The sequence below is a fragment of the Cyprinus carpio genome, chromosome B23, assembly GCF_018340385.1.
Source record: "Cyprinus carpio isolate SPL01 chromosome B23, ASM1834038v1, whole genome shotgun sequence".
In the NCBI taxonomy this organism is placed as follows: Eukaryota; Metazoa; Chordata; class Actinopteri; order Cypriniformes; family Cyprinidae; genus Cyprinus; species Cyprinus carpio.
This window is the reverse complement of record NC_056619.1, coordinates 361,906-382,093: the sequence shown is the minus strand read 5'-3', so window position 1 is coordinate 382,093 and position 20,188 is coordinate 361,906. Positions and strand designations below refer to the sequence as shown.

The window sequence follows — 20,188 nt, the reverse complement described above, 5'->3', positions numbered from 1 at the left end:
AATACTGACCCCAAATTACTGACCAGTAACAAATATTGTTATTACAAAATATTTATATTTTAAGAACATAGCTTTTTTTTTTTTTTTTTTTTTTTTTTTTTTTTACTTTTTATTCATCAAAGTATCCTAAAAAAGTATCACATGTTCTGAAAAAATATTAAGCAGCAGAACTGTTTCCAGCTTTGATAATGAATCATCATATTAGAATGATTTCTAAAGGATCATGTGATAATGATCCTAAAAAATCAGCTTTGCATCACAGAAATAAATTATAATTTAAAGTATAACAAATTTAAAAACAATTATTTTTAAATTGTAATAATATATCACAATATTAAATTTTTTTCTGTATTTTTGATCAAATAAATGCAGGGCTTGATGAGCAGAAGAAACTTCTTTCAAAACATTAAAAATAGTAATGTTTCCAAAACTTTTGGTCTGTACTGTTATATATCCTTATAGTATTGCTATAAGGAGTAGCGCATGTCACAATGCTTAATAACTACCCAAAACAACAACAACAGCCCCTTGACGCGTGGTATTTACTGTACATCTGGATGCTTGCTTCCTCTTCTGTAGTACATCACCTAAAATAGTCTCTGCTGGATCTTGACATTTGTGATTAATAATGTCTGTGAACCGGCTCTTTCCAAGATGTTTATTTGTTGAATATCAGAGAGGAGACGAAACATAACTGCCTGCGACTCATTTGTGTTTGTCATTGTGTGTGGGTGTGCATTTGCTTAGCTTGAATCCCAGATGTTAGAGGTCAACAGGTCAAATCATGGAACATTAGCTTTCCGATTGTCCCACGAACATTCAACTGTTTATATTTAATGCAGCCATACCTTGGGGACAAAACTGCTGAAAAATTGCCCAAAAATGAATGAGACAAAAACTCATTTTGAGGACACCCCCGAAGGCAAAAATAATTCAAAAAAAAAGTAATAATAATGCATAGGAATTTATAAACTTTTAAAATCATTTAAAACAGATAAACAGATAAAAATAGAAAATTATTATACATAAAATACAGTGCAATCAGTGTTCTGATGTAGCACAGAGCTCATCCATAAATGCACAGCTAAACAGATGAGTTTTGAGTCTGCATTTAAATATGACTAATGTTTTTAGCACATCTGATCTCTTCTGGAAGCTGGTTCCAGCTGCAAGCGGCATAATAACTAAAAGCAGACCCTTGTTTTGTGTGAACCCTTGGTATTTCTACCTGACTCGATCCTAAAGATCTGAGTGCTCTGTTAGGTTTATATTCAGTGAACATATCTGCAATATATTTCGGTCCTAGGTCGTTTGAGTGATTTATAAACGAGTGAAAGTACTTTAAAATCAATCCCTACATGTAACTGGAAGCCAGTGTAAGGACTGAGGACTGGTGTGCTATGCTCAGATTTGATTTTTCTGGTTTCTAGTCAGAATTATGGCAGCAGTGTTCTGGATGAGCTGCAGCTGTCTAATGGTCTTCTTGGGAAGGCCAGTGAGGAGACCATTAGTCCACCCTGCTGGTGATAAAGGCATGAACAAGTTTCTCCAAGTCTTGACTGGACTACTGAAACCAAGGTCTGTCTCCAGAATCACACCAAGATTCCCTGATTTAGTTACTGCTTTGACATGACTACTGAAACTAAGGTCTGTCTCCAGAATCACACCAAGATTCCTGACTTGATTTTTAGGCCCCGTCCACACGGAGACGCGTTTCTGTGAATACGCACAAATTTTTTAATCAGATAGGCGTTTTCGTCCACACGGATCCAGCGTTTTCGTAGGTGAAACCGCTATTTTTTGAAACCGGGTCCCAGAGTGGATAAATTTGAAAACGCTGTCTTTGCGTTTTCGTCTGGAAGGCTAATCCGTATATTTTCTGAAACGATGACGTCATCCGCCCACGTCTCCCCTAGTCAGACACCTCTACGTCACGTAACAGCAACAAAAACATCAACAAACACTGAACGATTGTCTTTTTATTAACTAACATTAACACATATTAATAAATGTGTTGTTCCATGTTCGTTTGTGTACCAAGCGCAAGGTTTATGAGCATAGTCCATGTCTCTTCTCCGGTTTTAGAGTCTCTCTGTGGCAGAATTACAGCGCCACATGCTGGTCTGGCATGTATACTACATCATTTTTGCGGTTTCGTGTGGACGCAGATATTTCTTGAGACGAGGAAAAAAAAAAAAAAATCGGATTGGGGGTAAGCTCCGTGGTGGACGGGGCCTTAGTTGTTTGTCCCCTAGATTTCAGGTATGCATTCACCTTGAAAACTTCATCTTTGTTTCAAAATGCAATGACTTCCGTTTTCTCCTCGTTTAACTGAAGAAAGTTCTGGCACATTCAATGTTAATTTCATCAATACATTGGCAGAGGGAGTCAATGGGGGGCTGTAGTCATTTGATGATGAGGCTAATTAAATCTGGGTATCATCAGCATAGCTGTAATAGGCAATTTGGTTATTTCTCATGTTTTTTGACTTAGTGGGAGCATATACAGCCTAAACAAGAGCGGTGCAAGAATTGAGCCTTGTGGGACTCCGCATATCATGGAGTCGGACATCCACTTAGACTTATGCTCTCCTATACTCACATAATAACCTCTCCCTCCTAAGTATGACCTAAACAATTTGAGTAAAGCCTGACCCAGTTTTCCATTCTCTCTAGAAGTATGTTATGATCAACAGTGTCAAATGCAGCACTAAAATCTAGTAGTACCATCACTGATATTCGCCAGAATCAGAATTAAAGCAAATATCATTTATTATCTTAATGAGCATTGTCTCTATGCGGTCGGAAACCAGATCGAGAATTTTCCAGGTATCCATTTGAGTTTAAGTATTTGTTCAGCTGATTAAAAACTTGCTTTTCAATAATCTTGCCTATAAATGAAGATTAGATATTGGTCTATAGTTGCTCAACATGGTGTTATCAAGATTGCTCGAAAGAAGTGAGGCATTTAAAACTGCAGTTTTCAGGGAGTTTGGAAAAGTCCCAGAAAGAAGTGAGGCATTCACCACTTCTAAGAGATCTTCTTCTAAACAGTTAAGCAAACTTTTGAAGAAAGATGTGGGAAGTGTGACAAGATAGCAGGTTGACGATTTAAGGTGCTGTACTATTTCTTCCAAAATGTTGCAATCAATTGCTTCAAAATTGCTTCAAACACAGACAAAAATAGAAACTTCTTTTTGAAATTTCTTCTCAGAAAAGAAGGAAGCAAACTCAATGTATTTGCTCTCAGAGAACATTTCACTGGGAATCTGACTTGGGTGGTTTGTCAGTCTCATAACAGTAGCAAAACGAGTGTGAGTGTTAAGTTGCTGTTTTAGCTTGTAGCTTTATAATAAAGCTATTATAAAGCTATTTGAAGCTTTTTTAGCTAATTGCAGGCTTTATTTATATAAAGCTACAATTAGCTTTATATAAATACATCAGTAGTCTATGGTATGTTAATCAGCTAAGCAAACATGTTTGTGTTTGTGTGTTTATTTAACTACACGTTGAGCAAAAAAAATGGTCCCAGAAGTTTGCTAAATTTGAAAAAAAAAAACATCACTTTGGGACATTTAGGGAAAAACACTCATTTAAGAAAGAAACATTGAGTTATTGTTGCCATTTTCATTTTGGTTTAATCTAATTTATTTCTGAAAGGTTTTCAGAATGGGGTCAATCTATAGTCATAATTAGAGGCATGTAAAACAATAGAAGTCTATGGTATGCCCTCATTTCCATGGCTGGCTAAATGTGGGTGTGAGAGAGATTTGCTCAAGCTTTAAGGTTAAACACTGATGTACTCGTACTTAGAGCTCTTTTCTAGCACACACACACTCAGAGGTTTATCAGTGTGTAAAAGCTTTCTCATGGGCCACGCTGACATTACAGCCATAAATAGACTGCTCTCTCTCTCACTCTGGCTCTGCTCTTGTTGGCTCCACAAATGATTTACCTGTTGCATAAGTCACTATTTCTGTCTTTAAATAAAACTGAAGAGAACAAGAGAAACGGAGACAGAGAAACAGAGGTACTGCACCCCTTGGCACCAATTTAAACTGTTCTGTCAGATTTTGCTACCTCCCATTAAAACAGTGGGTAGTACAATTCCACAATGAAAAATGCTACCTGTAAAGTTACGGTTTATTAACGTATACACCTACCACAACCCAAACCCACCCTTACAGTATTGCAAAATACAGTAATTATGTGTTATATTCGAGGTTGTAGCTAGAAGGGGATAAAGCTACAGGAAACCAACAATAAATATTTTTTTCTACCTATTAGATTGTGTGTTTTATTAAAGTCTACACCAACCCCAACCCTAAACCTACCCTTACAGTAATGCAAATACATTAAATGTTGTTCAGCATGAGAAATGTCACACTTCAATATTGATGTGTGCATGCACAGTAAACCCTGGTAGGAAAATCTGATGGGTAGGATAAAATGTCAGGACACCAGGACTAAAAAATCTCAGTGAGCCTCAATCTTTCTATAGATCTGTGATTTGTGTTTGACATAGATTTGTGTTTGACAGTATGAACAAAGTCATATGCACTGACATGACATGAGGGTGAATAAACAATGACATTGTTGGCTGAAATATTACCTTTAAATGCAATCCTTTAAGAACGTGTTGTTCTTTTTTTCCAGAAGTGATTTCATTTCTCTATATCCGTAGCTTAGATACAAAAGCTCAACTACTGGTTTTCAAAATCCCAAGTTCCCTCAAATTGCAGGCTGGAGCGACATTCTTTAAATGTTTAAATGAGAGCGTAGTGTAAAGGCTGCAATTTGGAAATGTATACCTATAGTGATGTCCTGCTGCCGCGTCTTAAGCTCTTGAATAGTTTTGCTGTGGCGTGATGCCAGCTCTGTCACACTGGGCCTCATGGTTTCAGGGGGCACCAGGTTCTGCGGCCAGACACTCTGTCTGAGAACAGAGATCTTCCACCTGCCGCTGAAGCTTTTCCAGCTCTGCTATTCGAGCCTGAAACACAGTACAGTACAGATTTGCTCTGTTAACAACTCTATGTTACACTGCAAAAATCACATAAGGCATGCAGAGTGGGTTTTAACTTGTTGCTACAATCTTAAAAATAAAGGTTCTTTGTATTGTTTTTTATCTGATGATAAAATAATTTTCTTTAATTTAATAATTTCACCATTTTGTGCAATGGAATGGTTCTATAGATGTTGACGGTTCTTCATGGAACCATCAATGCCAATAATGAACCTTTATTTTTTAAGAGTATTCTGCTAGATTCCCTTTAACATCTGATTTCAGTAAAGTGTCTTGCATAAAAACTGCCTTGTATTTGACTGACCTCACAGTCATCTTTGAGTGCCTGGAGATCCTGCTGGTTGTCCTTGGCTCTAAACCCTTTTGTGGAGTTCAACCACTTCTCCTGTTCCAGCAGGAATTCATTTACAGCATTCAGTCCTGATTGAACCGCTGCCACTAGCTCTAGAAACTTGAGCTCGGTTTCCTCAGATCCTGGATCAGGATTCTGGCAGCTCTTCCATTCTTTATGCACAGAGTCCAGGCCAGAACGGGCCCCCCTCTGAGGGCAGACCTTCTGTATAGAGTGATTTTAATTGACAGTAGGAGAAAAACAGGAACCATCATTTATCGAGAGAAAATCACTCACAGTCCCCTACCTTTCTCCAGCTGTTCAATCATCTTCTCTCCTTTCTGCACCAACATCTTTCACTGCCCCCTCGTTTTCAGCAAGCTCCATACCCAGGGTCTACAGATATGGGACCAAATATATTAAGCAGACCAAATATAGGAGGTAAATGTTACTGTTATAATAAATTTTTTCCTTCAGGACGGGGGTGTCCTCAGCAGCTCGGGCAGATGACTTCCATGCAGCCAGCTGAGACAAAAGCTTGGGAACATCAGTTTCAGCTCTAAAACACATAAAAAAAAAATCACACCGGATCACAATCACCGGGTTCACATGAGGGAGTGCTACAGCTAAGCAGAACAACAGAGAAGTGTGTTAAGTGTGTGTAAACACTGTATAGAAAAATAAAAATACACACAAATTCACTCAATATAAAAAAAAACACTTAATTAAATCAACAATTACAAAATATGTGTATATATATATATATATATATAGGATGTGTATATATATATATATATATATATAGATATATATATTATATATATATATATATATATATATATATATATATATATATATATATATATATATATATATATATATGTTTAATAGTATAGTTTAAACCTCTAGAAATTTTCTTTTTGTCCCATGTGCTCAACATAAATATAAGCAAGTAGTTGGATAGCATGTGCAGCTGCGTCTCGCTCTGGCAGGTTTTGTAAGTGAATGGGTTGAAAAGGCAGTATACTATTGTAGGTCGTGAATGAATCATTTGAAGAGATCACTTAGAAATATTAGATATTAGCCTCTCCATCGCTCAAATGGGACTGCCTGATACTGGAACTTTTCTTTCTGTTTAAACACTTTCATATGGTTACAATGGAATTCACTGCAATAAAGTGGCAGCACATTTGAACACATATGGAATAACTTGTTTGGACTTGGAATTATGGATTTTGGTTAGCTAATATTGCTTTACACCCTCTCAAGTTAACTGTTTTTTTTTTTTTTTAATTGCAAAAAATAAGACAAAAATGCAAGCAAAATTAGAAAGTTTGACTGATTTTGACAAAATCTCAAAATCCTGGAGGGACTGATAAAAGAGATTTATGTTTCTTTACAAGAAAGAGGTGTGTTTTCTTACAGTCTCCTGAGCTCGCCGTCTGTATCAAGATGTCGTCTTTTTGGTGGGGCAGGTGGCGGTAGCTCTCGTTTGCTGCTGGTGAAGGTTTGCTCCATCTGTGTTGTCACTGTTGTGACTGTCTCCATGAAAACATTCTCCTGTACCCGGGGCATCCCAGTCACGGACACCGCTTCAGTTACCTGGAAACCAACAGATGCTTGGAATCAATGTCATATAAAAAGCTAATGTGCATTAACATAAACACGTGAGATGCATTTATCTGACTTGGCTGGAGCAGTCCTCTAGTTTTTGGACCAGGTTGTCCCAGCGTTGGGTCAGTAGGTCTGTGGCTGCTTCGATTCCTCTGTGATGCGGCTGGACTGTTTAACAGCACCATCACATCCTGTCCAGCATCTGACAGAGCACTCAGGGCCCTCCGCTTCTGGGCCATATCCTCCTCAAGACTCTGCAAAGAGTCAGAGGCCAAAAACAGCAATGCTCTTATCAACCTGGTAGATTTCAGTTATTATTTGTAAAACCTAAGTGTACAATCTTAAAATTACAATGATTTATGTTCTCAGAACATTGATTATTTAAACATATATCCCAAACTATGGGCAAGTAATAAAAAACTTCCAAATATGAAAATATGTATGTTTTTCTACTCACGGTTAATCTGCGGACGCTGGCATTTATTTCACTAGGGTCTTTAAAATCACTGGTCTGAACTTCGCTCAACGCCTTCTCCTTATCTGCAAGCCATGATCCAAATAAACTCTGAATGGACGAGAAGAAAGTTGATTTGACAATGGCAAAAAATGCTTCATCATTAATATACTGCTCCAAATAAAAAGAGAAAATAATCATACTACCTACCCTTACACAGTACACTGCAATAAAAAGCATTAATTTAATGGAATATCATAGACTATATCCTCTGATTTACATCACAGTTCAGTTAGCAAAAACCGACGGAAGTGGTCCAGACAGGGGGAATTGTGAAAATAAGATTGTGTGCACTCTACACTAATGATGTAATGGGTCAATGGTAATGGTATCTGAAAGTCATAAACCACCATAATTGAATCTCACCCTTTCCCAGAATGCAGCCTAAACTGTTGAAATAGCAATCTGACCCTTAAATGCATTCAATGAATGTTCCAAGTCCAAGATAAGAGCACAATACAATGGGGCACAAAACAGAGCCCTGAGGCACACCTTATATAATTGTTTGGCCAGAAGCTTTAGTAACTTCAGGTTTGTGATGGATTGAAATTAATGTATGGATGGGCAAAAACAACAAATAAAAAAACTGTCATTAAATACAAAAACTAATGGTGTTCTACTCACCCTCATGGTGTTCCGTTGTTTCCAAACCCATAAGTTTCATCTTCCGAACACAAATCAATATATTTTTGATAAAATCTAAGAGCTCTCTGAATGTTATTATTATTTTCTTTGCACACAAAAAGTATTATCATAGCTTAGTAAATTTACGGTTGAACCACTGATGTCACATGGACTATTTCGATGTTATTGTACGTTTCTTGACCTGGGAACATTGCAGTTGCATTGCTGTCTATGGAGGACCCAGAGAGCTCTCAGATTTTATCAAAAATATTGCATTTGTGTTCCAAAGATGAACGAAGGTCTTTCAGGTTTGCGATAACATGAGGGTAAGTAATTAATGACAGAATTTTCATTTTGGGGTGAACTTACCCTTTTAAGTGTTCAAACATTACAGAAATTATTGATCATGAAAAGGGTTTTTTTTTGTTGTTGTGTTTTTTAATTTCCAAAACATGCATAAAAAGGGCCTTATTATCAATTTTGTGATTTGTTTAAACTGGAAAGTTGGGATATTTGGTATCAAGCCTCACCTGGTCATCAAGCATCCGCTGCCACACCAGCTGAATTTCCTCGAGTTTGTTCCAGCGCTCCTCTGTCCAGCGACACACTGCCGCCCAGCGCTCTCCCAGTGACTGTAAAGAACAGAAGGAAAAACAAAAGAGGGAAAGTTATTCACTGAATGACTTTTCACACACTTTTACGGCCTCTGGGAGTGTCAAATGTCTGTTCAGTTCCAAGTTTCTTGCTGTGCTGCATCCAATGAATTCTCAATACTGTGTCCAACATTAATAGGATCTCATTCCTTAGAGGAGCTATCAGTAAAGGCATGGAAAACAGCTTTGGTTTGATTACCTTTGCACCTAAGGTAAGAAGAAGAAACGTACTGTAAAAAATTATTCTTTACTGCATTTTACACAGTGTAGCATTCACCTTGATGGTCTCATAACTTTTGTCAAACAACACTGCACACTGGTACACACACCATAATGTATTTTCCTCTTAAAACACATTAGTATTTGAAGATTTCCTTACAGATAGCAGGAATGAACAATTAATTGAAATATGACTATAACCAGTAATGACTGTCAGACCTAAAGAGAGAAATTTTCATAAAAACACAAAACTGGTTATGCGTTTTATTTTACTACTTTTTTATGGTTAATTAGAAAAAGAATTTGTATAGGCTGACATTGAAACAATTTGTAATGAATTGAAACAAGCGAGTTCTATAATTTGTATGTCTGAGGGCAATAACAGCTCTGATCATCAGACTCTCTGAACAGCCATTTCATAATTACAGTAAATTCGACTCAAACAAATAAAAACTCAGCCATTTTATCCTGCATGTTGTCCCTCTACCTGCAGTTGTTCCTCCAGGGCAGCAGTGGCACTCTCCCCGCTGTTCTCATCCACGACCACAACCATGTGCGTGAGAGAGTTCACCTTTACCTGTTCTAGCTCCAGATCATTCTGCAAAACCTGAGGAAATAAACACAGAAAAAGACGTCAAAAGTTTTAAGGAATGGTCTAAAGTACACTTTGATTACATTTTGTTAAGTTTCTTAATTCAACCAGAAAAGATAAAATGCACATTTATTAAAACATAACAAAATCACCAATCACCATATTATCATCTGAAATTATAATAATAATTATTGGATTTTTTTTCTTTTTCATTTTCTTTTATTTTTTTTTTCACATTGCAACTATTACAACAGTGATTTTATGTATGCATGTATTTATTTATTTATTTATTTATTTATTTATTATTTTACAGATAACAAATAAAACAGAACTATAATCATGCAAAAGCCTTTATTACATATAATACACAATACTGGTTTCATTTTGTTAAATCAGATAAAATTTCTAATACCTTTCTTTTAATTGTGGGTGAAATTTCTCAGAATAAGTTTGATGTGGTAGAATTTAGGGTGGATATTTTTTCTGACTCTGTACTGTGTCAGGTATGAAAGTGTACATGTGCGTGCTCTGTAAATAATTTGGAAGCACTAGGGTGATGTGGTACCCTCCTATGAGACTGCGAGGCTCCTAAATGTAAGCATGTGTGTGGGAGCGAAGCGAACGTGTGTGTGTGCGTGTGTGTGTGTTCTCCATTTGCTAACTGAACAAACACGCAGAGGTCATGTTTGCCCCTCGTTCACTGGGGCATGCGTTTATTTGCTTATTCATTCTCCTCACAACTCAATCTCATTCTCTCTCTATCCTTTCAGCATTCATGATAAATTCACGTTGGGGATCAGAAAGAGAAAGCTTTTATTTGTGAACAGGTTGTGTACACAGGACAGGATCTCTGATTGAGAGTCATTCATTAACTAAGCATGTCTCCTTGGGAATGTTTTATGCACAGAGATTACTATTTTAGGAGACTTTATCAAAGCTAAGTATACACTTTGTTTCATAATTTTCTTTTAATGTTTCTAATCTACAATCTATCAGCTGTGGTTAAGTTAAAATCTGAAACCACTGGTTTACTTTTCAGCCCAAATGTTGAATTAAGACTGTTGGGTAAGGAAGCTGGGTTGATAATCGTTCATAATCAATAACCCAACTGTGGTGGGTTGGAAGCGCAGATCTGAAATATAGCATTTCATGTCCTGCAAGTCAAGTGCATTAGGCTTTATGTGTGCGGACACCACTTCACCTATCTGTTTCACCTTTTGATTATTAGTATTGGCTGTATTCGTGTTGTAGTTTTCTGTGTTATCATTTTAAACCCTGCGGTATAGTAATTTTACAGCTTGGTCAAAAACAACCCAGCACTGGATTCATTCTTTTATAATCGAGCACTGTGCTGCCAAAATAAACCAATTTGGGTTTGTTTTTAAAGAAATAGTTCACCCAAAAAAATGAAAATTTGATGAAAATGTACTCTCCTTAAGGCCACCCACGATATATTGAGTTTGTTTGTTCATCAGAACAGATTTGGAGAAATGTAGCATTACAACACTCTAAATGCTACATTTCTCCAAATTTGTTCCAATGAAGAAACAAACAACTCATTCCGCTCATCTTCAGGAGGCAATTGATGGTGAATTGATTTTCAGCATTATTTTATTTTTCGTGTGAAACTATTCCCATACATTTTTTGGAGTGTATAATTTGTGTGATGCATCCCAATATATCATGACACACCATGACATAGATGGCGATACCATATCCTACTGAGAGAATCAAATGCTTCTCTTACTTTGTGCTGCTCTATCTGGGCCAGATATCCCTCCATGTCTCCTGCTATTGGCTCTGTCTCCATCTTACGGATCCGCCCCTCCGTCTGCGTCAGCCAATCAGAGAGCTGCTGGAGCTGCTGTTGCTGAAGGTCCATCAGAACTTCATGAAGTCTGAAGACAGAGGAGAAATAACAAATTCAAGCACACTCTTCAAACAGAAGACTTCGGCAGGGATATGTGCGTCCGTACCTGGACTGACGGTCCATGCTGGCGACCCGCAGGTTTTCCCAGCGGGAGTTGAGCAGTGTCATCTGTTCTCGGATCTCATCCTCCTCTTCCTCACTCAGGTTGCCTTGAGCGATCAGCTGGTTTCCCGCCTGTAAGACGTTACCCACGCTGCTCTGGTGGGCTGTCAATTCCATCATAAACGCCTGAGGAGGCAAAACGACACATCAGATACCAGGATGACCACAGACCATCTTCACAGATGTCTAAGAGTGCAAGTCATTTAGACTGTTCTTATATAATAAAGAACCATGATAACTTAATGATATTTATGCATTTATTTTTTTGTTAAGTAGTCATGTAATAAGCAGCTGCACCATTTGATGGTTTATTATAGCAAAAATTGACATGAGGGAGAGCATTATGATGACTTTACCATGGTTAATTGTTTAGGCACTGCATACATAATTCAAAAAAAAATAATTCATCAATCAAATAATACAGTTCATCATACTTATTGTAGGCTTTTATTTTTGTCAAAGAAACATGGGAATGGTACAATTTTTTATAATTAAATGTTTTCTAAATATGTCTAAATAAATAATTTTTCTCAATTTTTGCTTTCTATTTTAACTTTTTGTAAATTCTGTATTAATGTTTTAATAAATAAGAATTCATTTTACTATAAACCTAACCTAATTTTGTCAATTTGAAAAATTCAAAAACTTATGCATTTTTCTGCCATGATATCTTCAAATTAAAGCAAACTTTTATTTCGTGGTTTGCCGTGAAGATCAGATTCAGAAAATGTATCTAACGATAGCTTTGCTCAAATGAAATGTTGAAATGCTGGTGCATTGACTCTCAGAGCAGCTCTGGAGATGAAGTCCATGCCCTCATATAGTGAGACTTGTGCTTGAGTATGTGTAGTAGAAGAAAATGTGCCACTCATTCACACAGGATCTTATGATCTATTCTCGATACAGAAAAAAAATTATCAAAAAAGATAAATAGCGTAACAAACCATTTGCACATTATCTAAATCTCTGATGTTTCAAGTGGAACCAGAGTGCAGAAACAAACAGGTTCAATCTTAAGGAAAAGCATAGTGCTCAGAGGATCTCCAGAGCTTTCCTGCTTTTGCCTTGCTTTTGTTTCTGTGCCAGGGCCTCATATTAGCCTTCACTTTCTGAGAGGAATATAAACCTCACCCTCCCGCTCTGGATTCATCACTCAGGAGTGAGTTTATGTGCCCCGGCTCTGCTGTCTGTCAGAGGTCTCTCGGCCTCACAGAATTCCTCACATTCCTGGCATGTTCAGAGCATGTTCTCCAACAGGACGGGAACACGGAGCATCTGAACACGGGACATGCTAACACTTAAAGTCCTCAGGTCAATCAGAAAGAGCAGCGGTGGGCAGTTTCATGGTGTGAGGAATTTTGTTAGTAACAATGAAATCCTTCTTAAACTTCTTCTTCATGTGAGACTAAATTTAGCCTGTATCTCCTCCTCAAGTTTTCCAAGCTATAACCACCAAAACCCAGGTCAGATATCCAGATTGGCATAACAAAAAAAAAAAAAAAAAAAAAAAAAAACTTTCATTGAGGGGGTCAAACATTTTGTATTTTTGTAAGACTTATAGTGTATTTAAGTTATCTATCACTAGTAAAGCTTAACGGATATTCTGGGACGATGTGCTAAATCATGTTAGTAACATGCTAATTTATGCTAGCTATATGCTAACCATGCTAGCAACATGTTAAAACATGCTAGAAACATGTAAAACATGCTAAATCATGCTAGAAACATGCGAAAACATGTTAAATCATGCTAAAAACATGCTAGAAACATGTCAAAATATGCTTAATCATATTACAACATGCTAAAACACATGCAAGAAAAACGTGAAAAAACATGCTAAATTATGCTAGAAACATGTGAAAACATGTTAAATCATGCTAAAAACATGCTAGAAACATGTCAAAATATGCTTAATCATATTACAACATGCTAAAACATGCAAGAAACGTGAAAACATGCTAAATTATGCTAGAAACATGTGAAATAATGTTAAATCATGCTAAAAACATGCTAGAAACTTGCTAGAAACATCAAAATATGATAAATCATGCTAACAACATGCGGAAACATGCAAGAAATGTGAAAAAACATTCTAAATCATGCTAGAAAAATGATAAATCATGTTAAATCATGCTTTAAAACATGTTAGAAATATGCTAGCAACATTTTAAATCAAACATGTTAAATCATGTTAGCAATGTGCTTAATATTGCTAGCAACATGCTAAAACATGTTAACAACATCCTAATCATTCTAGCAATGTGCTAACATGTTAACAGCATGTTAAATCATGTTCGCAACTTATTTAAACATTTTAGCAATGTGGCAGAAAATAATAACATTTTACTGACTTGAGAATTTAGTAAAATTGTCAAACTTCAATCGTTTCCAAGTTATTTCGAACTTTCAAACAAAGCTTTGCCAAGCCAACATCAAAGTTTTTTATTCATCGTTACTCATCTATTTTTATTTATTTTTATTTTTAATCACAGTAATGTTGTATTGTTATGTTATAGCTTCCTGAGTAATTCAGTGAAAAAAGAGATTATCAACTAAATGTGAACAACGTTTATGAAGTGTTATAGTGTGTCACACACACCTCATGTGTGTGGAACTGGTCTTTGACCTCCTCCACGTCGTCAGACACGTCGTCCTGCATGTGCAGCGTGTCTTCAGCCGACAGCAGCCAGGTGAGCACCTCTTCCAGCGTGATCTGATACGTGTCCAGACTGACCTCCATGTCCACCTCCATCAGTGTGCTGGGCGTCTCTGGCCGTGTGCTGCTCACCTCCTCCGTCTCTCCAGACAAACCCTGCACAGCAACACACAGCGCTTCAGTTAACAGCTCATCTGAGTATAATGTTATAGAAAACGTTAAGCGCTATGAATGTGCCAGCTTTCCCACATGTAAAATTTCATTTACACAGCTGTGTCTTTCTGTGTAAACATGTTGGCGTTTATGTTCAAAATGCAAATATTGTGGCAGATGAAGAGACATTAATGGCTTGTTGTAAATTATGATGAACATGACACAAATAATTCTCAAAGGCAAGTCAAGGAGACTTTTAAGAACCAGTGACTTCAGTCTGACTCATTATAAGTCACAGCATCCATGTAAAAACTAAAATTAATCAAAATGGCCATCATTTTAACTACAGGTTTGGTTGACACTCCTCAAATTGAAAAATTGTTACATTTACAAAAAAAGGACTATGTGAAAGAGGGGAGATATAAATAAATTAAAAAAAATACAAAAAATACAAAACCGGACACTGGGCGGGAAAAAAAAAACATACACAAAATGTGAAAAATATATCCACCCCAAGATAAAAAAAAAAAAAAAAAAAAAAAGAAAAAAAAAACATTATGACCATTATGCACAATTTCTCATAATTGTCAAAAAATTTAAAATAACAAATCAATAAAAACCACAAAAAAAAATAAAAAAAAACAAAAAAAAAAAAAAAAAAACAAAATAAAATAAAAAAAACATTATTGCAAAGCAATAACTTTCGCAACATGGTAGTGAACTCACATTTAAATTTTGTGGTCAATAAGAATTGTTAAAAATTTTTAAAGAAGTCACAATTTAAAATTAATTGAAAACAATAACTATTCTCAATTTGAATGTATTGTAAAGTGTAATTTATTTCACTATTATCAATCTAGAAAATCTTGTGGGACTTTTTATTTATTTCACTTATTTTTCTATGCTGGATTCTTTGATGAACAGTAAGTTCAAAAGAACAGAATAAATATTTTTATTTATTTTAAATAAAAATATGATCTGTTGACATTCCTCTATTGCAAATAAATGCTGCTCTTTTGAAATTTTAATACACCAAAGAATCCTGAAAAAATATATTGCTGTTTTCACAAAAAAATCTCACATGATCCTTCAAAAATCATTCTGATATGTTGATTTTCTGCTTAAGAACCAGTTTTGTTTATTCTGAAAATAGTTTTTCATTTTTGTGTGATACATTTTTTTCAGGTTTTTTTATTTTTATTTTTTATGAATGCATATTACATACTATATTTATGAAAGTATTATATTTAAGTAGATTTTTTAAAGATTAATTAATTAAAATTTACTAATTAACTTAAATTAGTTGAAATTTACTTAATAGCCCTAGAAATGGTGCAAAATGTCTTTAATGTTTAAAACAGAATTCCTTTTATCATGTGTGTTTTGATTTTGTGATGAATTTTGACCTGGACGTGTCTACTGAGATCCACTGAGCATCTGTTTGGAGCTGGCCTAGCATTCTTACATGGAAAATACCATGCAAAGAAAAGAAACTATTCCTTTCTTTTAAAAGACCCACAGGAAAATGGCTCTGAGCCGCACACTCAAAACAAAAAGAGCTGCAAGAACTATCAGCAGGACCTTCAGCTGTAGACAATACTGCCACTGGCACGCGTTCTCAGCTGACTAAACACTGGCTAAAAGCTCAACAGGGCCAGTCATGTGAGATCATTCACATTTTCAGATGTTTATGTCCCACGCCTTAAAAACTGACAGCTTTTCTAAACCCGGCGACCTACATTCCTCAACACGCCCATGACGGATATGTCACAGCTCAGTGATAAGAGTGAAACACTAATCGACCGCTAATTGTGTGAGTCTGATAGAAATAGAAGCAGGTTTTTCTTCATGGCGTGAACTCCATTGTGCTGTATAATAAAAGAGACAGAATCAGGTAATGAACCCATCTGATCTGAATACTTACATCAGGGAACCAAACAGCACCACACCCGAGAACTCTGGCAAAAATATTCAAAGTGCATCAAAAGAGATACAAAATAATAACAGAAAGAAGCTTATGACTGATAACTCGAATACAAAGGCAACACTGCCCTGGGCAGTATGACATGAACTTTACAGCAAGCACTGCCAAAAACATGCTATTACCATGGTAACGTATCCAGAAAACACTGTATGACCATAGTGCATGTACAAAAAAACATGCCATTGCCATGATATGGTATTGCCACACTGTAAATGAAAAAAAAAAAATTACCATGGTGCAAGTAAAAAAAATCCATTACAATGTCATTATTTAATGTCAAGAACATGGTATGGTACCAGATCAAAAAAAAAAAAAAAAAAGTATAAGAAAAAAAAAACATTCTACTACCATAGTATAAGAGAAAAAACATGGTATTACCATAGTGCAAGTAAAAAAAAAAAAAAAAAAAAAAAAAAAAAACATACATACATACATAAAAACAACAACATGCATTGCTATTGCCATAGACATCAAGAACATGGTATTACCGTGGTACCAGATCCACAAAAAAAGGTATTTATATAATACAAGTCAAATAACACGGTATTGCCATGTTTCAAGAACAAGGATCATGGCATTGTCACGAGAGATGACAAGACCATGGTATCACCATGGAATCACATCCAAAACATGGTATTGTCATAGTACAACTAAAAAAATGTGGTATTATCATGGTGCATTTTAAATATGTAATTGTAATGATAGATGTTAGAACGTGGTATTGACATGGTGCCACATCCAAAAAACATGGTATTAAGTTACAAGTTACATTTAGTCATTTAGCAAGGTTTATTATTATTATTATTATTATTATTATTATTATAAATAAAAAAAGAAAACAGACCGAATAGAAAAAGAATAGAGCAAGCTAATGTTAGAGGCCTTTTTTGCTTTTGTTTATTGTATAATAAAAAGAAAACAAATTAGAATAGAGAGTGCTAGAGTTAAAGGGGCAAATAAAGATAAAAATAAAGTTTAAAAATATGGTATCACCATTTTAAATAAAAAGAAGTCACTGTCATAACAGACAATTCGGTCATTAACAGAGTAAAAATGTGGTTTATGTTTTGGTACTTTTCTGTTAGTGAGAGGGGAAAAAAACTTTAAAAACAGCAACTATTTTCATTTAGCGCTGTTTGCAGAACTCAACAGACATGAGACCGAATATTATATGTTCAGTATAAATGACAATCACCATTTCAAAGACTGGATCTCATCCGAACAAGGAAAAGCTCATCTTAACAGAGCTTTCACAAAGAAAGGACATTTAATCTCTGTTAATAGTAGCAACTGAGTCTTCAAACAAGGCTTTGTTCCTTGAATAAAGGCACAGAGAACAGCCTCATCTGGAGGAAAAGGTCATCTGATGAAAATATTCAGCTGGAATTCCCAGCTCCGTCCCACATGCTGGATAAAACGCTCTTCTTTCTGTTCGACTGTAGAACTGTGTGTGTTTGGAGGGCGGTGAGCAAAGCTGGAATAAGCAGCATTGAAATATTTGTGATCTGACAGATGCAGAACCACCCAAATGCCCCACAGGGTCCCAGCAGATGCCTACATCAACCCTACATATACAGCAGTCTCATCAGTAAACACTAACCCTAACCTCCGCGCAGGATGGGAATCATGAGGATCTTAACAACTGTGGATCTGATTCCACAAATCAGGAACATACGCCGCAACCTTTTGAAAGTGAGAACCTCATTCACCTGCAGGTGTGAATCCCCTAAATTATCATTCCAGACAGACTCGTGTCAAAATTCGCCAATAGCAAAAAAACTAAACTACGAGAGGCTGTGCAAGATTATGAAAAAAGCGATGGTTTAAGCCTGTTGTCAGGGTTGACATTAAAGGGCTTTAGAGTGAAAACAATCAATCATGATTCATTCTAACGCAACAGTTGACTTTAGAGACCTGCAGTCAATCCGGTTCCAGTGGCCAGACGAGCAGCTCACCTGGTTATTAAAGGCAGTAAAGGTTAATTACTGTAACCTGTCAGACATGCATTAGTTTCCATGCACAGGTGCAGCTGATGGGAAACTCTGATATTTACGTTTGCAGGTCAGAAAACATATGAGAATCGAAATGCAGCAAACTAGGGCTGGACGGTTTGGGGAAAAACACAATTGCTAATTTTCTCACAAAAACTGCAATTATGATTTCAAGTTTAAAAGAAAAAAATAAGTTTCAGGTTTGCAGCGCTTGTTCTTAGGGCAGCAGAATATGACACATCAATATGACTAGAGAATAATAGTAATATTGGTTAAATATAAAAAAATATTACCACTATATTGTTTCACTGGAATTTAAGAAAAAAAGATAATTTTATTTTACAGTACAACTGTAAAAAAATAACTAATATTTATGTCTGACTTGCCCGCATGTAAATGAACACAGTGTTGCTCTGAAACATGCTATTAAATTAAATTTCATTTAATAAAATCACAAACTATACAATAAGATACAGGCATATTGCACTAAGCCCTACTTATTTAATTGTTCAGCCCTAATGCAAAACTCCCCGAAACTAATGCACAGTATTAGAATATTATCAGAGGATAATACCAAGGTATTTTAACACAAACTAAAAAGTCTGCACACACTGACTCATCCTTTATTACTATTTTTCACATTTTGGAACAAATGTAAACAAGTCATCAAAACTATACGAATTATATGAATGGTTGAATGTGTATGGTTGCTTTTAAGATCAAAAGGTCAAAGATCATGTGACAAATTTAGTTAAGTGCGACTAAGTTTTGACCATGGTAAAGTATATTACACAAAAGCATGTAAAAGTACGGTATCCTGATGCAACCATGTTTTTGGATAATAGTACTTACATGGCAATACTCCAAGGTAAATATACGTACTTCTAACATTGCTGATGTTTAACTATAGTATAACAATAATAAATGCACATAAAAGCATGCTATTACCATGGTACAAGTCCAAAAAAACAAGCCAATACCATGCTCTGCTTTTTTACACCGCTATGCAAGAAAAGTATGAGAGAGAATCCACCCATCTCTGACTGCATGTGTGCACGATATAGCACAAAATATACACTGCACAACTGTATGACTCACTCTTACCAGTGAAAGCAGAAGACAGAGAGGAAGAGAGAGAGAGAGAGAGAGAGAGAGAGAGAGCGAGTGTGTGAGCGAGAAAAGGAAACTGGTAGTTTACTGCCACTACAGTGTGATGCCCATTTTCCACCGGCAGTTCTTCATCAGAAAACACCCCACTTTCTAACTGCCATTGCTTTCTTTTGCATCCTGTGTGCAAGAAATCCCATCGTGCATGTTCTCTACTCGTATAGAGCAGATGAATAGAGGCACCTACGTCTGCATGAAGTCATGATTTCCTCTGATGTTCACAGCCAGCTGAATAAGCAAGTGGCTGTGTTAAATATATGCTCTGCTGTGTATAACACTTCATTACGACATGCCCATCTGAACAGCTGAAGCCATCTGTTAAAACTCATACTTCCCATTTGCCATCGGGACCATCAATATTAGCTGGAGCTTATAAACACAGAGTCATTAGACAGATGCATGAAGGTGTTTGTGGTTGTTCAGACACTAACAGTTTCAGTAATAAAATCATTTATGCTGATGTCTTTAAGCATCAGCTTTCAGTTGGCAGATAGCACATTTGTATTTGATTTGGTTATGAATATATTAAATGAACACTACTAACATGTATGACTATGTAGGCTGCATTTTAAGGCATAGTAGCATTCATTTTAAATAAGGGACAAGACCTTATTCAGGCTATCTGGGTTACAA

General features: G+C 36.0%; 1 protein-coding gene across 1 annotated transcript in view; it reads right to left on the bottom strand.

Moving 5' to 3' along the window:
- Positions 1-5,752: 5,752 nt before the first annotated feature.
- Positions 5,753-20,188, bottom strand: part of LOC109087885 (utrophin-like) — a 48,533-nt gene continuing 34,097 nt past the window's right edge. Inside the window, 10 exon segments of the mRNA XM_042751326.1 lie at positions 5,753-5,915; positions 6,780-6,958; positions 7,044-7,115; positions 7,117-7,224; positions 7,428-7,535; positions 8,639-8,740; positions 9,468-9,587; positions 11,320-11,470; positions 11,549-11,730; positions 14,204-14,416. Coding sequence (XP_042607260.1) covers positions 5,753-5,915; positions 6,780-6,958; positions 7,044-7,115; positions 7,117-7,224; positions 7,428-7,535; positions 8,639-8,740; positions 9,468-9,587; positions 11,320-11,470; positions 11,549-11,730; positions 14,204-14,416 — 1,398 coding nt within the window.